This window comes from Cricetulus griseus, assembly GCF_003668045.3.
Source record: "Cricetulus griseus strain 17A/GY chromosome 1 unlocalized genomic scaffold, alternate assembly CriGri-PICRH-1.0 chr1_1, whole genome shotgun sequence".
In the NCBI taxonomy this organism is placed as follows: Eukaryota; Metazoa; Chordata; class Mammalia; order Rodentia; family Cricetidae; genus Cricetulus; species Cricetulus griseus.
The window spans coordinates 103,481,150-103,504,470 of record NW_023276807.1 but is presented as its reverse complement, the minus strand read 5'-3'; the positions used below and the strand labels follow the sequence as shown (position 1 = coordinate 103,504,470).

General features: G+C 44.3%; 1 protein-coding gene across 4 annotated transcripts; it reads left to right on the top strand.

Moving 5' to 3' along the window:
• The first annotated feature begins 4,147 nt into the window (after positions 1 to 4,147).
• Positions 4,148 to 22,960, top strand: Tnip2 (TNFAIP3 interacting protein 2). 4 transcript variants are annotated; one of them, XM_035453276.1, is made up of 7 exons: positions 4,148 to 4,291; positions 4,441 to 4,764; positions 14,529 to 14,819; positions 17,440 to 17,529; positions 17,963 to 18,211; positions 18,397 to 18,516; positions 20,879 to 22,960. In XM_035453276.1, exons 2-7 carry the CDS (start codon positions 4,486 to 4,488, stop codon positions 21,143 to 21,145), a joined length of 1,296 nt encoding a protein of 431 aa, XP_035309167.1. In that variant the 5' UTR covers positions 4,148 to 4,291; positions 4,441 to 4,485; the 3' UTR covers positions 21,146 to 22,960. The 4 variants fall into 4 exon arrangements, with proteins under 4 accessions (XP_035309167.1, XP_027242973.1, XP_027242972.1 ...); XM_027387172.2 differs by lacking the exon at positions 4,148 to 4,291 and having other exon boundaries at positions 4,397 to 4,764; positions 20,882 to 22,960; XM_027387171.2 differs by lacking the exon at positions 4,148 to 4,291 and having other exon boundaries at positions 4,397 to 4,764.
• The last annotated feature ends 361 nt before the right edge of the window (positions 22,961 to 23,321 follow it).

Here is a 23,321-nt window from a genome sequence, read left to right as displayed (position 1 = left end):
ACTTGAATGGCCATTCCCTTTGTATTTTCAGAAACTGACTTGTTCTGTGGGCTGAAAGATGCCCCCAGAGGAGTCCTAAATTGTATGCCAATTGCTAATGTTCTGTTACTATGGGGACGGTAGCTTTATGTATAATCCAAACTCAGGAAGCTAAGGCAGGAAGATTGCCAAGAGTTTGAGGCTAGACTGGTTTATAAAGTGAGTTCCAGTTTGGAATACAGAGTGGGACCTTATGTCAAAATAAAGGACAAGAAAAAATTATGGGTGCTGGTGGCATGTGCCTTTAATCCCAGCACTAGGGAGACAGAGGCAGGTGGATCTCTATGAGTTCCAGGCCAGTCTGGTCTACATAGAATTCCAGGCCAGCAAGGGCTACAATATGAGACTCTGTCTCAAAACCAAAAGAGGAAAGAGGAAAACAAAACAAAACAACAGAAAGATCTTCAAGGGAGCCCAGTGAAACAGATAGCCTGAGAATCTGATTTTGGATTCACAGCACCAATGTAAAAGCCAAGCACGATCACACATCTATGACTCTAGCATGGGGGTTGAGGGTTGGAGATAGGTGGATCCCTGAAATTTGCTGGCCAATCTGTGAATTTTAGGTTCAGTGACACACTGATACACCTTGTCTCAGAAGATTGATAGGGTGAACAGAATTTAAGACACTCAACACCAACACACACACACACACACACACACACACACACACACACACACACACACGTTATGTATACATATGTGAAGGCAGGGTTGAAATGAGTTCACCAGACAAAAGATAAATGATAAGTAGGTGTTTTATTAGGGAAGAACTTACACAGATAAGAGTAATAACCTCTGTGGCCTTCCTGCTCCAGGAGATGCAGTCTCTGCCCTTCCGATGATTTCCAAGACCCAAGAGAGTGTGTGCCCACAGCTCCTCTACCTTAAAGGGGTCACCTGAAACCATGCCCAAATGGTGTGGCCACTATTACACATTCACTGGCAAGATGCCACTATAATTCCCCTTTTTGTCTAAAGAAGAAGGTTTAAGCCTGATACAAAAACTATATACAATGATAACAAATGTCAAGTATATTCCAGGAGAAGGAAAGGTAAAAACATACACAAATTAAGACCCACAACCAGCAAGAGCAATATTGAGCAATAGACACATTCTACATGTGCAGTTTCAGGGTAATGGCATATAACAAAGATTACTCTAATAGCTGTCCTAATCTGGAAAGTCTAAGTCTTGTACCTAGTATTTTCTATCTAAGATAAGAGAGGATATTATCTGTGACTGTCTAGCCTTCAACCTCATTAAAGACCTGAGAAGGACAAGAACATTACTAGGGTAGGCAGGAAGTGCAAGTGTGTGACTTCCTAAAGGTGCAAGAGAAGACAGAAACAGCAGGCTACCTGGACAGTCACCCAAGGTCTCACAGTAATGTCCAGACAACCAACTTTGGCTAAGGCCTAGAGTATCAGACAGACCATCTCAGAAGGAGGGAAATTGAAAGACTGTCTTACCCTGACTTGGCAAGGTTTAGCAGTTTAAGTTTATCTCCTGCTAGCCCAGTTAGGACAGCGTGTCCAAAGTCAGTTGTTGCAGTGGGGGCAGTTCTTTGCCCAAGAGGCCAGTAGCCAAGAAGAGAACAAACTCCAAATGGAGTGTCATTGGTGTCTATCATACTCTCGGGAATAAGTTGGTGCTGTCAGGAGCAATTATGTCTCATGTCAACGGAGTTTTAAATTATTAAAACATTTAAATGCCATATTCTGTAGGTCTTTGAAGTGTCTGAAGATCAAATATCTATGTTGGGTACATCTTTGAACACATATAGAACCTCACTAACATCATTAGGTATAAGAAGCATGGGTAACTATAATCTGTAATTTTCAGAAACATAATTGCTCAGTGACTGAAGCTTCCCAAAATAATTTAAACAATCTTAAAACTGGTGTGTAGCATTAGGACAATGACCTCAAATTTGTAAATTTAAACATATATGTGTGTAGCATTAGGACAATGACCTCAAATTTGTAAATTTAAACATATATATGTAAATTTCTAAAATAGAGGTAGAACTGAAATGTCTTGGCTAGAGGTAGAACTGTATAGTGCAACATAATAAAAATATCCTAAATTATATCAATATACAAAATATCTCAAGCATATGTAGAAGCATACATACATAGAATATGGTAAAGAAAGTTTTATATTTGTGCACAAAACATCATAAACAGAAAGAAGAAGTCTACATAGTATGACAAATATAATATACAATTATCCAAAACAGGAATACAAAGTTAATTTTACATAAGTTTTAACATATAAGAATCGGTAACAATGTAAGTTGTCTATAGCTAATAGTTGCTAAAATAATTCACAAGAAGATATGTTAATCTCCATCTTCACATATACACACACATATCACACACATATTCACACTTATTTTTATTTTATGTGCATTAGTGTTTTACTATGGGTGTCAGGTCCCCTGAACTGGAGTTACAGACAGTTGTGAGCTGCAAGTGGGTGCTGGGAATTGAACTCAGTTCCTCTGGAAGAGCAGTCAGTGCTCTTAACCTGTGAGCCATCTCTCCAGCCCCCTTACACACATTTTTAAAAGACACCCCCCATGCTAGCAGCTTGAAACATTACATTTGTTACTTTGCAGTTTGTTAGGCGCCTTGGAGCAGTATACCTGGGAAATAAGGTACAGGAACTTCTCTGAGATGGAAGCCAACATATGAGCTGGGCCTGCAATCTCTCAGAGACCTCACCGGGGCCAGATGATTTAGTTCTAAACTGGTTCCTTCACTGAAGTGGACAAACTGGCTGAGTCAATAGACAAAATGTGTCTCATGGCTTTGCTACAGCGGTCTCCCACCACCATTTCCCCCAGCGGCCTCTCAGTTACAGACATCAAGTACTACTACTTTTTGTATGGGGGCTGTATGCATGGATACTGGGAAGAGACCTCCATTTTAGAGGGTGGTTACCTCAGTCATACGTACCTACCTAAAACCAAAGCTTTTGAACTCCAAACACATATGACCCAGAGTGTGTTGGAAGTTTCTGGGTTGTTTGGTGTTTATTTTTGTAGTTCACAATTGGGATCAAAAGCACTTACCCCAGGCTACATATGGCACTAACAGTGAAGACTTAAAAGCACAAATCAGCTCTGGGCTAGGGTTCTTTTGTGTGGTGCCCTCCCCTGCCCCTTCCTCTTTATCCTGCTGCTGCCTCAGTCAGTCAAGATGTACTCTTCATGGCCAATTAAATGTTGTTTTGCTTATTTGTTTTGTTTTTTTGAGACAGGGTTTCTCACATAGATCCACCTGCCTCTGCCTCCTGAGTGCTAAGATTAAAGGCATGTGCTACCACTGCCCTGCTAAAATGCTTTCTCTTTTAAGCTGCCTTGGTGGTGGCATTTTTGTCTCAGCAATAGAAAAGAAACAGACACACCCATTCTCTAGTGCCACAACACCCCTACCACGTAGGGAAGACAGTATCTTTTCTGAACAGGAGTCTTGGCTCTGAGGACTAAAAAGGAGCTGACCATAGGTAAGCCAGGTGTGCCACTCCCAGTGTTCATCCCATAAATACTTGGCAGGGAGGGTCTAGCTTTGCTTATAGTTTGATACTGCAAGTGGGTGAGTTTCTACAGGCTCAGCCAGACCTTGTCTGTGGACCACACCAGGGGAACAGACAGGATGCTGAGCACAGGAGACTGAGCAAAGAAGGAGAAACACATCCTCACATGAAGGGACCCCCATGAGACCTTAGCAAGGCCCTTTGGAAGATCCTCACTGCGGGGGGGTGGGGGTGGGGTGGGGTTGGGGGAGGAAGCACTTCCCAGAGGGAAGACAGCGTTTGTATGGAAGCTGTGGGAAGGAAAGCGATAGTGCCCTCCTGTCTTCTGTTCTAAGAACAGCTTCTAGCACTAAGGCAGTTCTAACTCGAATTTAGGGGTACTCTGGGGTCTGGTGGCTGGCTCTGGGACCCAGCAAGCATTCTGGATGGGAAGTCCTCTCTGAGCTCAGTGTCCCTACGTGACGAAACGCAAGCCAAGTCCCTGGAGAGGAAGGAGCCCAGCCAATGAAACCTTAACTACACCCCACGTCCAATGTTTGAAGTAATTTGATTTATTTGCTTTCCTTCAGCAGCTGTGGCAGAGGAAACCGAACCCCAAACCCTGGTCGCAGACTGGGTCTGACTCCGGGAAAATTTCACAGACGGAGGGAATAGGGTCGCCGCGACTGTAGGCCTAGGATAGCCCCCAGAAGGAAGCCTCAAGACAGGGTAGGACCGATGAGTGGGAGGGGGCGGAGTCAGACTCCGGGCAGTGAGTGAGGCGGAGCCAACTGTGGGTGGGGGCGGATTAGGCTCCGGGGGAGTGGGCGGGGCGAGGCGGGAAAAGTTCCGGGAAGGTCGGTTGTTGCTCCCGCTAGGCGCAGAAGTTCGAGGATCCGGGGTCCCCGAGAAGGTCCACAGCCATGTCGTCTGGGGATGCAAGGACTGGCAGACAGGACGGTGCCCCGCGCGCGGCCGCCGCGCTCTGTAGCCTGTACCACGAGGCCGGCCAGCAGCTGCAGCGCCTGCAAGATCAGCTGGCCGCGCGCGACGCCCTTATCGCGAGCCTCCGCACCCGCCTAGAGGCTCTGGAAGGGGACACGGCGCCGTCGCTCGTGGACGCGCTTCTGGATCAGGTGGAGCGCTTCCGTGAGCAGCTGCGGCGGCAGGAGGAAGGAGCCACCGAGACTCAGCTGCGCCAGGTTCGGAGCGGGCGCTGCTGCCCCGGGAGGCCTCGGGAGCTTGTTGGAGTGTAGCCCGAGTCCGGTCCTGATGGTCGCGCTGATGATATGAGGGTGCGAGGATATGAGGCGTGTGGTGCGGGTCTGAAGAGCGTGAGGTCCAGAGGCATGGGCGTCTAGGGGGAACGCGGGGGTCTGAAGGGAGCAGGGTTGTGAGGGGGCACGAGGTCCTGAGACTCAAAGGGTCTGAAGGGCGCGGGGGTCTGAGACACAGGGAACCCTGAGGGGGGGTCTGAAGGGCGAGAGTATGTGGAGTCCAGGGTCCTGAGCGGTTGGAGATTCATTTAACGCACAGAGGTGAGCAGGTGTCTCTGGGACACAGGTTTCTGGTGAGCACCAGGGTGTTAGGGATGCGGACATTTGAGAAGTACCCGGTCCTCAGGGGCTCAGGTTATGAACAGTTCCGAGGGACATATAATGGAGGTAAGTTTGGGAGAGACCCCCTGGGTCTGTCGACTTTGAGGGGCACTGTTGAGGTAAACTTGCTCATGAAGTTCTGTGTGGCAGATCTGAGGAGCAGGAGGTTATCCTGGAATGCAGGGATCTGTGGAGCTTGAGGTACTGAGGTAGTCTTGAACACATGGTTCTGTTGGTAGTTAGCTTCTCCAATCTGTGCTCCAGACCCCAAAGGGGTGTGTAGCTGTTTTCATCACAGCTCTGTTGCTTTCAAGAGATATCATGACCAAAGCAACTCTTATAAAAGAAAGCATTTCAATGGGAGGGGGTTGATTACAGATTTAGAGGGGTTATTATCATGGTGGGGAGTATGGCTGCTCGAAAGCAGGCATGGTGCTGGAGTAGTAGCTGAGAGCTACATTCTGATCCCTAGGCAGAGAGAGACAATGGGCTTGGTGTGGACTTTTGAAACCTGAAAGCCCAGCCCCAGTGACACAGTTCCTCCAACAAAGCCACACCTCCTAATCCTTCTCAAATAGTGCCATCCCCCCAACTAAGCATTCAAATATATGAGTCCATGGGGGCCGTTCTTATTCACACATCAGGGCACTTGGTTTGAAGGAGATGGAGTTCTGAGCAGGGCTAATGTTCAGGGTTCAGAGGGTGCAGGGTTTAAAGGGACACTATAGGTTCTGAGGCATGGAGCCTAGAGCGTCTCAAGGACATACAGGCATTGCTTTTTGACAATGTGTGTAGGTTCCAGTGTGTATGTGTGTTGAGTTGTGGGAATGCAGGTTTTGTGTATTGTGTTCTGTCTTAGGGAGGTCTTCTGTAGAATGTGGGTTTCTGAACCTTGTTTGGGGCGCCAGGGACCTGGGAGATGCAAGGGTTCAAGGGATGGAGCTCTGAGAGAGAAGACCCATGCCTTTGATTGGTGGCTTTTAGTATTATATTGCAAGAAGTGACAGGAAGAGCCTGTCAAGTATGTGATAATTTGTAAATTCTTTGGTTCTCCTTGTCATTTGGTGTTATTTGGCTTCTGTGAGATACCATAAGCATACAAAACTGAACCAAGGGAAATGTTTTTCTTATAAATGTTATTTGTAAATCAGACACCCTCCCCCCACATTTGGATTCATACTGGCATGTTACTGCATTTGGTCCATAGCTATCCTGGTTTTCCCAGCAAAGAAAGTAAGCCTGCCTGTAAGGAGAATGTTTGTTTCCAAGATTTCACCACCACAGCTAGATTTTTCTTTCTTTCTCCTATTCCTACTCCCTTTGGTGTTAGGGATTGACTTAGAGCCTCACACATTCTAGGCAAGTACTCTACCATTTAGCTGCATCTCCAGTTCTCTTTTTACTTTTTAGTTTGAGACCTGGTCTCACTAAGTTACACAATCTGACCTTAAACTCACTGTGAATCCCAGGAAGGCCTTGACTTTGGATCCTCCTGCCTTAGTCTCCCAAGTAGATGGTATTACAGGACTTTGCCACCAGTTCTGGCCACATCAAAATTTAAGAGGGAAAAAATGCATTTTTTTTTCTGATGGTAAAATTCAGAACATCTGAAAAATAAAGGCAAGAATAAAATAATCCCACATGCTTTTTGCACATGGCTTGCCTGTTTTTCCTTTGCAAAGACATATATTCTTGGTATTGTTGAGTTGACCCTTATTATACAGATTTACTTTCTATTACATTGTCATTGTTTTCTATATGTATTATTTAAAGCACCAAGAGCATCCAGATGTCTTCCACTCCACTTCTCCCTCTTTCTGGAAGGAGAGTTGTAAAATAGAGCAGAAGGGAAATGTAGAGTTTACCTCGTCTGTGCCACTAACTTAGTGTTGTGCACATCAGAAGCCACAGATGAGTACAGAGTGGAGCTCTGAAGACACCCCAGAATGTGTTATCAGAATATCAGTGGGAACAGTTGGGGTAAAAGAGCTCCCCATAATCATAACAGAACTGAATTTGCAGCCTGGCAGCCATTGGTGTTCAGTGCAGATGCATCCACAGGAAGCTCTCTAGAGGCCCAGACAGAACCAGTCTGTGGTTCCAGTACTACTGGTCCTTCGTCCTCTGACATATGGGTTTTGTTCAGGGATTTTAAGACTTATTTGCAATTTTATTTAGGAAATTTTGTTAACATTGTGGTGACTTTAAATGTTACAAAACTATTGCATGGCTTCTTAGTTTGCCAAAACAAATTGACTAAATGTATTAGCAGTAGACATATGTATCAAAAATTACCCTGTCAAAATAACTCTGAACAATCTGGGCAATGGTGGCACATACCTTTAATCCCAGTGCTCAGGAGGCAGAGGCAGGTGAGTTCGATGCTGGAATGGTCTACAAAGTGAGTTCCAGGACAGTCACACAGAGAAACTTGTCTCAAAAAACAAACATAACAAACAACAACAAAACAACCAAAACAAAACAATCCTGTTCATTTTCATTTCAGAGTTGTTTTTTTCTATGATATAGCTTCTTTGGTCATGTGGTTTGCAGAGGTATGCACAAGATAAGGCTAATGTAACTAATATAATACATTAGTTATTAATGGAATACATTCTATGACTATATACTAGTAACTGTCTTAGTTACTTTTCTGTGAAGAGATACCATGACCAAGGCAACTTGTAAAAGAAAGAATTTAATTGGGGTTTTGCTTACAGTTTCAAGGATGAATCCATAACCATCAGATAGGAAGAGAGGCAGCAGGCAGGCATGGTGCTGAGCAGTAGCTGAGACCTGCATCTGATCCACAGGCAGGTGACAGAGGAAGAGACTGGGCTTGGTGAAGGCCCGCATCCCAAGTGACTGGCATACCTTTTCCAACAAGGCCACGCCTCCCATTCCTTCCCAAAACAATTTCACCCAACGAGGGACCAAGTATTCAAATATCTGAGCCTATGGGGGCCATTCTCATTCAAACCACAGTAACTAATGTAATACATTCTATGATGACAAATATGTGTGAGCACAGTTTTGGCAAATGTCAAAGAGACTATGTGCTTGTCATATCAATGCAAATGCAGTAGCACTTTTAAATTTCTTACCATCTTTTTCTTACCTCTTAATGGCATTATATTCTACTAGTAAATGCAACATGGTTATGCTTTAAATCATTTGTTCTTCATCTGTAACAAAGGAAAATAACTGCAGCTGGCCTTAATTTTAAAATCTAATAATGTGGGTCTAGAAAGAAGCTCAGCAATTAAGAGTACATACTGCTCTTGTAGAGAACCCAAGATTGGATCACAGCATCAAGAGGCTCACAAGTGCCTGTAACTCAAGCTTCAAGGTTTTGTTTTGTTTTTGTTTTTTTCATCCTCTCTGGCCTCCATAGTAACTTGAATGCACATATACATACTCACATACAGATACATAAATTAAAATAAAAAGCTGTTCTGGGCAATGGTGGCACACACCTTTGATCCCAGCACTTGGGAGAGGCAAGTGGATCTCTCTGAGTTTGAGGCTAGGTCTACTTGAAAAACAAACAAACAAATAAGTAAATATAAAATGCTGGGCATGGTGGTGTATGTCTTTAATCTAGAACCCCCACAGCAGAGGCAGGTGGATCTCTATGAGTTTGAGGCAAGCCTGATCTACATAGTGAGTTCTAGCTAGAGCTACATAGTGAGGTACTGTCTCAAAAAGCCAAAGTAGAGTTCCAGAACAGCCAGGGCTACACAGTGAAACCCTCAGTCTTGAAAAATTACCCCCCCAAAAAAGCCAAAATAAATGAATAAATAAAGTCTAAAAGAAGGAAATAGGGTTGACAAGATGACCCAATGGGTAAAGGCAGTTGCCATCACCACCAAGCCTGATGACCTGAGCTTGATCCCAGAACTTGTGTGGCAGGAGAGAACAGAGTCCTGCAAGTTGACCTCCACATTCATGCTAAGTCATTCAGGCTTTTCTGCACTCTCTCTCTCTCTCTCTCTCTCTCTCTCTCTCTCTCTCACACACACACACACACACACACACACACACACACACACAAACAAATTAACAAATAAACACAATTCTTTTATTTTTTACTTTTTGTTTTTTTGAGACAGGTTTTCTCTGTGTAGCCCTGGCTGTCCTGGCACTCGCTCTGTAGACCAGGCTGGCCTCGAACCCACAGAGATCCACCTGCCTCTGCCTCTCGAGTGCTGGGATTAAAGGAGTGCTCCTCCTCCTCCTCCTCCACCACCACCACCACCACCAGGCATAAACACAATTCTTAAAGAAAAAAAAAGAAATAGTAACGTGAAACAAATGATTAGTTACTTGTATCTTTCACTAAAGAAATGGTAAACATAATTATTTATCCATGTGTAGTAAAATATATTGTGATTATAGGCAACTGATTTAACAAGATTGTATAGGAATTTAGATTTCCAAGGGAGCATGCGTTATTCTTCCTAGAAAGCAAAGACAGTGGCAAAAAAAAAAAAAAAAAAAAAATCTCCCAGGCAAATGGCAAGGGACAAGAGACCACAGGTAATCAAATCTGTACAGCATTAGCAACATCAAACAACATACAGCTTCTATAATAGTTCCCTTGAGTTTTGATCCAGAAAAATTCCAGTGGAGAAGCAGGGTAATATACAGTATGCTAAAAGTCCCAGCCACTCAGGAGGCTGAGGCAGGAGGATCACAATTTTGAGGTTAGCTTGGATTACATAGCAAGACTTTGTATTTTTAAAACAGTTAAAATATATACAAACTTAAAAAAAGAAAAAAATCCAATGATAAAAAGCCATGATAAATTCTTCAAGAGGGAATTAGCACAAAGTTCTCTTCCTAAAAATGCTAACATCAAAGAAAACCATGCAGTTGTTTAGCTGCATCCTTTAGCAGTTAAAATGCAATGAAAAAGGAATTTCTTTTCTTGTATATCTGGGATTTCTTCACTCAGTCCAAAGGTTGGCTTTCCTGGTCCCCCTTTCTATTATATATGACAGAAAACTTTTTTAAACATTCCAGATGTGTCCTAGAATGTACATAGTCCATATGTAAAAACTGCACCTTGAATGACTGGAATGTGCCAATGGGAAGTATTAGACCATAAGCAACTATGAAGCTGTTTCAAATGTCCTGTAACATCTAAGACTATTATTGGTTCTGTGTGTCATGTGAGTGTCAGTGCTGGTGAAGTTCAGAGTAGCGTTCAGATTGCATGGAGCTGGAGTTACAGGTTGTTGAGAGCTATATCATGTGGATGGTGGGAACTGAACTCATCTTCTGTAAGAGCAGTATGTGCTTTTAACTGCAGAGCCATTTCTCCAGCTCCTGTAATTTTTAATGTTTAAGGATCATTTTGATGACTTAGTAGTTCTTGAAAGTGAATGTTTTTTGCTTCCCCATCAGTCAGTTTTGTGAGGGAAGGGTGTTCCAGTCACAGATTGTGGGAGAACAGAGAGGTGTATTACTTCTGTCACCAGACCCCCCAGAGGCCTTTGTTCATTGAAGTAACAAGGCAGGTTTAAAACCACAGAAGCAGCTGGACATTAAAGGGCACACCTTTTATCCCCATCCCCTGAAAGGCAGAGGCAGATGGATCTCTGTGAGTTCTAGGCCAGGCTGGTCTACATGGTGAGACCCTGTCTAAACAAACACACAAACAACTACAGTAGAAAGCAAATAGTCTGTTAGACTGCTTTCATTATGGCCAAATCAACCATCTCTAGAAACAGGGATGCTAGACCAGAAGGCACTGAGGGCTTCCACAGAGAATACCGAAGATTGGGGGGTGTGGAGGAACTGACAGTAGCCAGTGTGTCTGGATGAGGCTGTAGTTTGTCCTCACAATATCTGGAGTGGGACCTGGGACTTTACCCCATCTGCAACTTGAGGCCTGGGTGAATGACTTCACACTTCTTTCAGATAAGATTTTCTGGTTAATGGTGCTATTTACCACGTGGCCTGTCACAATATAACTGTGTGTTGTTATCCTGGAGACTGGCCTCACAGGCCTTGCCTGATCCTGGCACATCAGATTTTCTTTCCTTTCAATTTTCCTCTACCTGTTTTGTTACTGTATAGAGCAGCAGTTCTCAACCCACGGGTCATAACCCCTTTGTCAAACCTTTATTTCCAAAAATATTTACATTACGACTCATAACAGTAGCAAAATTATAGTTTTGAAGAAGCAATGAAAATAATTTTATGATTGGGGTCACCATAGCATGAGGAACTTTATTAAAGGGTCTTGGCATTAGGAATGTTGAGAACCATTGGTATAGGGTGCAAGACTTTGTCTCAAAATAATCAGCAAACAGCAACAACAAAATACCAAACAGTACATGTTTTTATGATTTAAAAAATCCAGGGGCTGGTGAGACAGCTCTGTGGGCAAAAGAACTTTCTGTGCAAGCCTGACAACCTATTTGACCCCTGGAACCCAAGGTGACAGGAAAGAAACAACTCCTGAAAGTTGTCCTCTGATTTCTATGTGTGTGCCATGGCACGTATATACTTCACACACTATATACACATACATGCAGAATAATAACAAAATTATAAAGAGAGAGTAATAACTGAAGTTTGTCTTTATACCATGGTTGGTGTCACATTTATTATGTTGACAAGGTCCTAGGATACAAGAGAGAGACTGCATCCTCCTGATGGAAATGGCTCAGGCTTATCCTTGGGTTTTGTGAATCTGTTTCTTCATATGTAGAGTGGACTGGTTGAGACTGTTTCACCTCCATCGTGTACTGTTTGTTAGAGGATTCTTTGAAAATGGGAAAGCACGCCAGGCGTTGGTGGTGCACGCCTTTAATCCCAGCACTCCGGAGGCAGAGGCAGGCGGATCTCTGTGAGTTCAAGACCAGCCTGGTCTACAAGAGCTAGTACCAGGACAACCTCCAAAAGCCCCAGAGAAACCCTGTCTCGAAAAACCAAAAAAAAAAAAAAAAAAAAAAAAAAAAAAAAAAAAAAAAAAAAAAAAAAGAGAAAGAAAGAAAGAAAATGGGAAAGCACAAATTTAAGGCCAGTTAAAACTTAGGCTAAATTTAAAAATGGTTGTCTTGCCGGGTGTTGGTGGCGAATGCCTAAAGTGCATCCCAGCACTCGGGGGGGGGGGGGGCAGAGGCAGAGGCAGAGGCAGGCAGATCTCTGTGAGTTCGAGGCCAACCTGGTCTCCAGAGCGAGTGCCAGGATAGGCTCCAAAGCTACACAGAGAAACCCTGTCTCAAAAAACCAAAACCAAACCAAACCAAACCAAAAAACGGTTGTCTGAATGGATGTCTGTACATCATATCATGTCTGGTGTCTACAAAGGTCTGAGCTGGAGTTACAGACCATAGTGAGGGGCAATATGGGTGCTGGGAATTGAACCAGGGTCTTCTAGAAGATCATTCAATACGTTTAACCACTGAGCTGCCTCTCCAGCCCCAGAAAAAGTCTTAACCACAAAACAAAGTAAAACAAAATTGCTATTTAAGGATCTGTAGTCCCAGCACATTGGAAGCCCAAGGCAGTAGGATTGCCATGGGTTTGAGGCTATCCTGAACTATATAGAGAGATCTAATTGTCAAAAAAAAACAAAACAAAAAACAAAAGTATGATTATTTTAGGCTGGCCTGGAACTCATTAGGTAGAACAGGCTGGCTTAAACAGTCCTCCTGCCTCAGCTTTCCAAATGCTAGGATTCACATCCAGCTGTTTTTCCTTTTTTTTTTTTTAATAGTAATTAGGATTTCAAGCCATACTGGTTTTCTAAACAAAGCACAATAAATGGTGAACTTAAACAACAGAAATGTAATTTTTTTCACAGTCCTAGAAGTTAGAAGCTCCAGATCAAGGTCTCTGCTCTCTGAAGGTTCTGGGAAAAGGTCCTTCTTTATCTCTTCTGTTTCTGGTAATGGCTGCCAGTCCTTGGTGTTCTGTGGCTTACAGGTGCTACACTCCAGTCTTTGTCTTCATGTTGCCTTCTAAGTACATTTGTCTGAAATTCCTTCTTAGATGGGTATCAGTGGTTAGAGTAGGGATAATCCTAATTCAGTATGACCTCACTTGAACTAATGATATCTGCAATACTCTCTTCCTTTTTCTTTTTGTTTTGTTTTTTTCTGAGATAGTGTTTCTCTGTGTAGTCTTAGTTGACTTGGAATTCACTCTGTAGAACTCTTAGAGATCCACCTGTCTCTGCCTTCTAAGTGCTGGGATTAAAGCATGTGCCACCACTGCCTGGCTACAAATATTCTATTTGTATTAGTTAATTTTTTGTTGTTTTGAGACATGATCTCACTATGTAGCCCTGGTTGGTCTGGAACTTGTTATGTAGACCAGACTGGCCTCAGACTCACAGAGATGTACTTGACCCTGCCTCTCAAGTGTTGGGATTAAAGGTGTGTACTGCCACACCTAGATGAGACTAATTTTAAATGAAGTTTGAAAATATTTTAAGATGAAAAACTTCAAAGTTAACTGTAGCAGGCTTTCTATTGGGCCACCAACCAGCTCCCAAATTATGACACAGGAATTTATTAGTTATGAATGCTTGTTACCACTAGGTCTTATAACTTAAATTAACCTGTTTCTCGCCATCTATGCTTCCCCTCAGGGCTTTTTACCTTTCTTTCCCTGTGTATGTCTTATTCTGTGTCTTGTAGGCTGGCAGCAGCCTGGCTGGCTGGCCCCTGGCATCTCCCTTTCTTTCTCCCTCATTCTCTCTTTTCTCTATTGAGCCTAGATTCCTTCTCCTACTAATTCTCTCTCAACACCAGCCCTGCCTATCCTCTACTACTTAACTACTGGCCATTCACCTTTTTATTAGACCAATCAGGTGCCTTAGGCAGGCAAAGCAACACATCTTTACATCATTAAACAAATGCAACATAAATATGACCCGTCTTTACATAGTTAAAGCAATATTCTACAACAGTTAACTATATTGTCTCAAAAGCCTGTCTTCAGGGTGTTATCTAGTGATACATTATCCCTGCCAGATTTTCATTTGTTTTATCACATTTACATCCTCTCCCCCTTCATGTAGCCCAGACTAGCCTCAAAGTTGTTATATAGTTGAGAATGGCCTTGAACTTCTATTCCTACCTGTACTTCCTAAGCACTGGAATTACAAGTGTCTTATCGTGTCTGGCTTTGAACATTTGCTTTTTAGCATTTTTTTTATTTAATCAAGCTGTGCTTTAATTTTTACAACTATTTTGAACCTGCCTGTCTTCCTTTACCATTTTTAGATAGGGTCTCTCTGGCTGGCCTCAAATTCTTGATCCTCCTGACCCAGCCTCCCCACTGCTGAAATTGTAGGCATGTGTAACCACACCAATCTAAACCGTGCTTTGAAATTATTTTCCGTTTAGGAAGTTGAGAGACTTACTGAGCGACTAGAAGAAAAAGAGAGGGAGATGCAGCAGCTGATGAGCCAGCCTCAGCATGAGCGAGAGAAGGAAGTTGTCTTGCTTCGGAGAAGTGTGGCAGAGAAGGAACAAGCCAGGGCTGCCAGTGACATTCTGTGCCGCTCCTTGGCTGATGAGACCCACCAACTGCGCAGAACATTGGCTGCCACTGCCCACATGTGCCAGCATCTGGCCAGATGTCTGGATGAACGACAGCATGCACAGGGAGACGTTGGGGAGGGAAGCCCCAATGAGGTAGGCAGTGTAACTAAGTCAAGTGAAGACTTCTGGTGTGCTAAGTCATTGCCTGTCATGATCTAAGACTCCTGTGCTCACTAAGGTCTAGGGGTGCCACAGAACCCATTCTGTTCTCAGTGAGGAGAATAAGCTTGCTTAAATATGACAGGAAAGTTGAGTGGCTTGCCTCCCCAACTCCCAGCATTGTCTGTAGCTGATCCTGCATGCATGTGGGGATCACACTTTGGTCTTTTCTGCCACTGAGGATAGGAAGGAAGAGCTGGGGACAGAGGGACTGCCCACAGGAAGTGTTGTTACATGTATATTTAGCAAACAAAGAAACTGAGGCAGATCTAGGTGATATTGCTGAGGAGGAGCAATGCCTCCACATGCCACATATGCAGAGTCCAGGCCTAAAGCTGCTGAAGATCCATAAGCGCCAGCCTTTTGTAGACTCCATGTAGACTGAGTGGTAAGAGTTGATCCAGCCACAAGCCTCATGGAGAGCCAGAACTTCTGTTGCCAGAAACATGGCCTGCCATATGCTAGGAAACCTGTCACCCTCAGGGCTACAACTTCTTATCACATGACATAGAACATCTTCATGCCTCAAAAGTATGAGCCCCATGTAGACACTATGTGAGGTGGACAGCAGATGGTGACAGAGGCGCCAGAAGGGCCAGGTTGCAATAGGGACCCAAGAAGAACCCTCTGTGCCTCCAAGCCAGGATAGTTTGGTGGAGAATGGCCCTGATTCTGACCTTGTGTGAAGCACAAGGTTTTGGCATTGGGCATCATAAGGTGGTCATGGGAAGAGATGCATCTTGAAAACCAGAGGACTTCTGGACAGGAATAGCAGGTGGAATAGATGGAACCAAGACTCAATGTAGGTCAGGTACTGGGCATGGTACTTTATTTCCTGCTTCCAGGTGGTACTGATCTGTATGTAGCTGACAGGGAAACAGGTACATATGGCATACCTTGCCTTAGTTATCAGTGGGTGTATTTGTGATTTTTGTGTTACTGTGACTACAGTATCAACAGATATAACTTCAGGGAGGGTTTCAGTATAACATGGTGGGGATGGCATGGCCAAATTCATGCTAATGGGGACTTGTGACAGAGAATCCTCACATCATAGCAGACCAGGAGCCACACAGAGAGACAGAGACAGACACACAGAGAGAGAGACAAAGAGACAGAGATAGAGAGACAATGAGACACTGGAACTAGGGGAAGGGTATCAGCTTCAAAGGCTTGTCCTAATGACTTCTTCTGACTGCTAGGCTACACTTACTAAGCTTCTATAGCCTCTACAAATGGCACTATCAGCTGGGGATCAAGCTTTCAAATTATGAGCCTGTGGAGAACATTTCTGATTCAGAATATAACAGTGGACCAGGCTGAGTCTACATCTCATGTATACTGTGCCACACAGAGCCTCTAGTTCACTCCCTTTCTAGGAAATTCTCTGAGATTGCAGCAGTATTCATGAGACTGTATGTGTTCCGAGGAAAGGGGACATACAGATACCAGGAGCTTCTCTAATGTATAGAAAAACTTAGTCAAGAATCATGTCTCAGTTGGATGTCACAAAAAGATCACCCAAAAAGGAATACAGTTGTATTCATTGCTGGATAGGAAGAGGTGGGTGCTCTTGTCCAAGTTTGTATCACTGTAACATTCTCTTTCAAGATCTTGAAGAAGCCTCACACTGTGATCAGCCTGAGGTGGGTGCTGAATTATGGCAGATGGGCACCTCATGTCTCTTAAGTCAGTATCACTTCTCAGCCCTGGACTTGGCTGAGTCATCTGGGGCTTCCCAGTAGACTGGGTTAGGACATGCACTTCCTGTCATTCAAGGGGAATTCTTAAAACTAATGTCAGTGATTTACAGTCCTCTGTACTGTTCAGAGCTGGAATTTCTGGGGTATAGAGTATGCCCCAGAAAAGTTTTATGAGATTTTACAGCTGGGTCAGCCAGCTGCTATTAGGGGTTGGTTTGGGGTGTGGCTTCTGTGAGTGAATGGCCCTGATTCTAACCCTGTGTGAAGCACAAGTTAGGTTGCCTCATCTAGACTGGTTTGCTCATCTACAGGCAGGATTTCTGTTTTGATGACTCTGAAGGAGGTAAGACTGATCTGTGGCCAGACCCAACCTAGGGACCTGGAAAGCCTCCTGGATGCTGGGGTGTGGTATGTCTCTGTTAGAGAGTAAAATTATGTTCCCATCTACTCTATTGCCTGTGATGTTAAATAAGCTCTGGCACTGTGAAGGTTTTGTTACAGCTGGTATACCTATTCCTTTAGACTTGATGACAACAGAATGTTTAGGTCCAGAATATTTAAAATACAAATAGCTCATGTTGGTAGGTAGGAACAAGGGCAGTATCAAGAGCGATAGATCTAGAGACTCTGCCAAGGCCATCTCCTGGCCTCCCTCAGTCAGCAGTGGGTCTAGGAGGAGCTGGACTTGCAAAGTCCTTTTTTGTATCTGTATTACTTCTCCATCAAGTGAAGAGTCACCACCTCCTACGCTGCAGCTGCAGTGACGGTCTGTGACCTCAGCCTATGGCTCTAACTTCTCCTTTTCTGTGTGTGATACACAGTAACAAGGCTTCTCTTTGTCTCTTATGTAGCTACGACATACAAGCAGGAATGCTTCTGGCAAGAGTGTTATTGAGAAGTTACAGGAAGAAAATCGACTATTAAAACAAAAGGTGACTCATGTGAGTATCTAACATCCCATTGAGGAGGAAAATTAACCCTGACAAATGGCAAAAGATTTTCCTTTAGCTGGTGCATAGAGGTGGCATCTGCTCCCTGGCTGTTTTAACAGAGGATGTATAGATCCTGACTTTCTCTGTCCTCCCAGATTAACTAGTCAATAAAGGAAGTGCAAGAATTACCATCAGGTAGTAATTTTTGAGTGTGTGTGTTGTGTATGAATATGTTTGTACTTGCATGTGGAGGCTACAAGTTGATACTCCCCTCCACCCCCCCTCCCGTTTTTTGAGACAGGGTTTTTCTCTGTAGTTTTGGAGGCTTAGAACTCTCTTTACACAAAGGAAAGGGAAAGGGAGGCAGTTTCGTAAATTATTGCTGATAATCACAGTTCCATATTGGCTTGAGCAAGCGTGTCTCCTGGTTCTGTCTTTTCAGGTAGAAGACCTCAATGCTAAGTGGCAGCGTTACGATGCCAGTAGGGATGAATATGTGAAGGGGTTACATGCACAGCTAAAGAGGCGGCAGGTCCCTCATGAGCCTGAGCTGATGAAGAAGGAGATTTCCAGGCTTAATAGACAGTTGGAGGAGAAAATAAATGACTGTGCCGAAGCAAAACAGGAACTGGCAACTGTGAAGATGGCCCGGGACACTGCGCTGGAGCGAGTGCAGATGCTAGAGCAGCAGGTGTCCTCAGGCTCTGGGCAGGGCTGAAAGGGATGTTTGCCTACAACACAGATGGCCATAGTCTTGGGACAGCCTAGGCTAAAGGCTTGGTAATCCTGGGTGGGATACCTCATGGAGTAGTGGGAGAATCAAGGTAAGGATTTTCTCCTTCCTTGAATAGAAATGAGCATTCTGTCTTTTCTCAGATTCTTGCTTACAAGGATGACTTCAAATCAGAAAGGGCAGATCGGGAACGAGCTCATAGTAGGATTCAAGAACTGGAAGAAAAGGTCTTTTCTTTGATGTCCCAAGCATCCCAGAGACAGGTAAGAGCACAAGAGACTTTCTTTCATTATAATTAGTATTTTTTTTTTTTAGAATTAGTATCTTTTATTATGAATTTTGAATCACTTTGTCTGCAAAGCTGTACTGGCTAACAATATAACAATACTGATAGGCCCTTCTGCACTCTGTGTAGAGTAACCTCTCCTGGGTATAGGGTATGGCCATAGAAAACATTTTACAAAGCCTCTCTGTGGTACTTATATTTAGCTGTGGAGGTTTCCATGGTGGCCTGTGTTATCTAGGGCTAGTTGTATACAGGGCCTTTCGGTCTCCCTGCTTATTGTTGCCATGCATCCTAAGTATATCCCAGGCCCCAGATACTTTATGGGCAGATCTTTGTCGGTCTTCTTGTGAGGTAGAAACTCTAGTTACTGTGTTGCTGAGGTGTGACACAGGCCCCGAGCACTAAATGAGGCAGGTCTTCCAGGATAGCCAGTGGACTTGTAGCCACCTTTGTTTTTATTGCTGGTGTTGTCAGTGGAAGTCTCTCAGGCATGAAAGCAGACATGTGTGCCTTTTACCTCTTCTCCCTGGATAGACTCATGCTCTGCAAATTCCCAGGGAAGGTTTGTTACCTTAGTGTTCATACATCTGTTCTGGGAATAACACTTGGCTCCCCTCAGAGAACTTCCTGTCCTGCCATAGCTTGGATAAGAGAGACACCTCTGGAAATCAGTAGGCTGAGAAGACAGAACTGACTTTGAAACTTCTTCGTTTTAAGATGTGAGAGGAACTGGGACTCTGAAGGCTGCCCACACTGTTCTGTTATGGGCAGCTGCTGGACCGCAGCTGCTGGACCTCATCAGCCTCTGCCTCCCTTCCTCTACACCAGGGGCACAAGATCCTGGCAGATACCTTTCTTCAGTTCCCTTGAGCTAAATTCACATCATGGGGCTGGATACAAGCACCACTTCTGGTGAATACAGGGGTTTTGTTTGGAACCTGTGTGTGCCCTTCCCTAAGTCCAAGGCCAACAGGGTGGTGCCAGTGGGCTTCAGTAGTCATAGAAGACCCTTCCTAGAGCCTTTGCTGTCCTTTTGATGTCATATAATGGAATGTGGGTGTTTCCCCATTCCCTGTTCTAGATCCAGCTTTTTCAGGGTGGTAGGGCCATATGAGGCTTTTCTCCTAAAGCACCAGGACTGTAGGGATAAGACAGAATCCTCTGTCCCATGGCAGGAATGGGATATTTTCTAACATGACTGTAGGTTTACTGGCTCCTTTGTGTTTTAGATTGCAAGGTCATTAAAGGTGCAGTCATGGTGGCCTGTCAGGCAGCCTTCCAGGGATGTGCCAGGGGAGTGACCATACCAGTTCTAGGCCTGCCGAGCCAGGTTCTCTGAGGGATTTCTGTTCAGACCCAAGGGCTAGATTTCTGGTGGGGACCAGGGCCTTTGCATTAGTTGTGGCCCCTCAAGCACCCATTGTTGCTTTACCCAAGGGGGACAACCATATGACAGTGGAGCTTAAGTATGAGTGATAAGACACTGTCCCTCTGAGAAAAATCCAAATTCAAATGAAAAGTAAAAACAAGACTGGGTGCTGGAGTAAGGCTCCCATACACATAGCAACGGGCACTACTGCCCAGTGCTTTGTGGCATTTGTTTATAGAGTACATGGACCAGGCTGTGCAAAGTGTGCACTCACGGCTGCCACTGTAGGTCTCAATGTCTAGTACATCAAATTACATTGAGGTACAGTGGGACTTAGTTTGCCTGCTGTTTTTCTCACTCTGATGGTAATGGGACATGGCGTCAGTGTCACTTCCTTCAGTGAATATCCGAAGGCTGAGAGCTCTAATCAGGCTTTCACTTAATGGATGGGGAGATAACTCCACTCAAGCCTGTTCTTTCATTAAATGACCAAGTACCTGTAGGATCTTTTCAGTCACTCACTCAGTACCTTTGTCTAGACAGCAAGAAGCAGTAGGATTTGAGGAATGAGGTCTTCCAATTTAAGCTTTTAGAAACTCCAGAGAATAAAGTAAAATACTCTTATTCTTTTATTATTTTTTTCCCTGAGACAGGGATTCTGTGTGTTGCCCTGCTTGTCCTGGAACTCGCTCTGTAGACCATGCTGGCCAGCTGCCTCTCTGCCTCTGCCTCTTGAGTGCTGGGATTAAAGGTGTGCACCACCATTGCCCAGCTAATACCTTGATGCTTGACCTTTGTTCCACACTTTTTGGAGAAATTCCTGTAGTATGTGGACTGAGACCTGATGTTTGATGGAAGGGAGGTACAGAAGCGAGGCGATGGGATTTAAGTTCTACTCTGAGATATAGTGTGTCTCTAGGCTTGGTGACTTCTAGAATAGCCCATAGTAAACTGACCTTTGACTTCTCAGCAGGACTTCCAGGAGCCAGGACCCTGTTGGATTCATTCGGCGAAAAAAACTGCCAAGTACTTAGAGATGGATGCACTGGAGCATGTGGCACCTGGTAGCTGGAGGACTGCTCTTGGGTCCCAACAGGTGGAACTTCCTGCAGAGGGTGGGCATGTTCACACTGCCCACAGAGGTCAGGGTGATCTTCAGTGCCCTCACTGCCTGCGGTGCTTCAGCGATGAACAAGGCGAGGCATTCCTCAGGCACCTGTCCGAGTGCTGCCAATGAGTCAGAGCCCATTGTGGCCCCTGACCAGCATAGCTGCTCTAAGGGATTGGGTTGGTGTCCTTAGACTCAGTTCTCAACACAGTATGTTGCATTCTACGGGATCTAAGATACACAGATAGGCAGGGGCACTGATAGGTCATTTTTTGTTTTGCTTGGCCATGCATGGATCAGAGGCATCATGTGGGTATCAGTCTTCTCTCATGTGGAGTTTGTAACCCAGCTGTCAATTCAAAGCTGCAAACTATCTGGTGTGGGCGTATCCAAAGGCCTGCTTGCACCTAGAGTTGTGTTGCTTGCTGGAAGGAGAAGCTGCTGTGGGAGCAGGTGTCTTCCCCAAGGTGGGAGCTCAGTCCTCTTGTGAGGTGTCTCACCTCTAGACTGGTCTGTGCTGCACTTGTTGCCAGTATACTAGGGCCTTCCTAGACGGAACAGTCACATAGATGCACCCATTATCATCACCTTGCAATAACACCTGTATTTCCAGAAGTGAAGCACCTTTGTTTCCTAATCCTTTATTTTTATAATAAATGGACTTAGTTGCTGGGCAGTGGTGGCACACATCCCAGCACTTGGGAAGCAGAGGCAGGTGGATCTCTAAGTTAGAGGTCAGCCTGGGCTACAGAGTGAGTTCCAGGATAGGCTCCAAAGCTACACAGAGAAACCTTGTCTCAAAAAAACAAAATAAACAAATGGACTGACTACTGTGTTGCTCTGAGAATTGGGCTGAGATGTATACAGGGACGATTGGTGTTTTCTAGCTGCTTAGGAAAGACTAGTAAGGAGAAACATGCCTGCTGTCTTCCCCCAATTCAGAGGTCTCAAGGACAGCCCTGCCTGAATGGGCAGAGGCTGCCTTAAGATTTGAGGAATGAAGTCTACCAATTTAGTCTTTTTACCTGAGGAATTCCAGAGAGCTAGGTAAAAATACTGTAATCCCTGACCTATATTCCATACTACTTAAGAGAAACTCTTAGGTATGTGGATGGAAACCTGATGTTTGATGGAAGTGAGGAACAAGGAACAGATCATCCTTTGACAGGAGCAAGAAGCTGAGTTTGGAAATCTATTGATGCTCACATTTTTTTTTTTTTTTGAGTGCACAGTATTCAGGCAAGAGGCCATTGGATAGTGACTGTATGAACCACTTTAGTGCTTTGCATTGGGCCTCTTCAGTCCTGGCTAGGTAATAAAGGAAAGGGGCAGGTATGAAGTAGGAGGCAGGCCATACTGAGAATGTTTTAGAAATACTAAGCCATGGTAGCATGTGATTGTGTTATGGTATGTCAAGTGACGGGACAAGAGGGAGCTCTTTGCTAAAAGAAGATTGTAATGTACTAAGAGTTTGCCATGTATTAATTCCATTCTTGTAACAGTTTTAGAAGGTAGTATCATTCTCATCACAGGTGAAGATGAGGCACCAAGGGGCTAAGTCACTCCACCAAGACCACAGGATTAAATGGCAGGACTCATATTAGAGACCAGGCATGGAGTAGAGTTGGCCCAAGATTGTGTCTATATGTGCTAAACATAGCAGAGCTGGAGGGGTAGGGATGCCCAAGGTGCCCAGTTGATGCCACCTAGATTTCCAGATGCCAGATAGTAATAGAATTGGTTTTGCTTTGGAATGGTATTTTCTTGTTATGGAATGTTTACATTGTGTCATTATATATTGGAAGTGTATAATCTGTCTTGATTTATAGGGGTTCATAGAGTACCTCGAGTCTCAGAAGAGACCCTGGACTTTGTAACAGTGTTGGGACTGGGCCCACAAGTTCCTTATCTTACAACAGCTTCAGTAAAAGATGCAGACCCAGAGTAGGGTGCTGATCTGGAGTAAGGCCCACTGGCACTTGGGGAGTTCCAGAACTCACAGAAAAACTGAAGACCCATGCAGCAGGCACCAGCTGACAAAGGACAATACGTGAACCAAATAGAAAGACTTGAGATAGAGCCTCTGGCGCCAAAACCAACCCCACAAAGGGAAATGTCACCTCAACTTTACTATAACTTAATTCTCTCCCGAGCATTGTAAATGTCATCCATCACTTAAGAATAAAGGGGATTTGAATATAAAAACAACAACAAAAATACAAAAGAAAGAAAAATTGAACCAACATATTAATTCCAGATGGGCAAGTCCCAGCATAGAAACAAAAACAACATGAAAAACCAAGCT

What these genes read in the sequence shown, in the direction of transcription:
- Tnip2 (XM_035453276.1), top strand. Translation starts at nt 4,486, where the DNA reads ATGTCGTCTGGGGATGCAAGGACTGGCAGACAGGACGGTGCCCCGCGC. An exon ending in CCGAGACTCAGCTGCGCCAG is followed by an intron (nt 4,765 to 14,528) that starts GTTCGGAGCGGG and finishes TTTTCCGTTTAG; the next exon opens with GAAGTTGAGAGACTTACTGA. An exon ending in GGGAGGGAAGCCCCAATGAG is followed by an intron (nt 14,820 to 17,439) that starts GTAGGCAGTGTA and finishes TCTCTTATGTAG; the next exon opens with CTACGACATACAAGCAGGAA.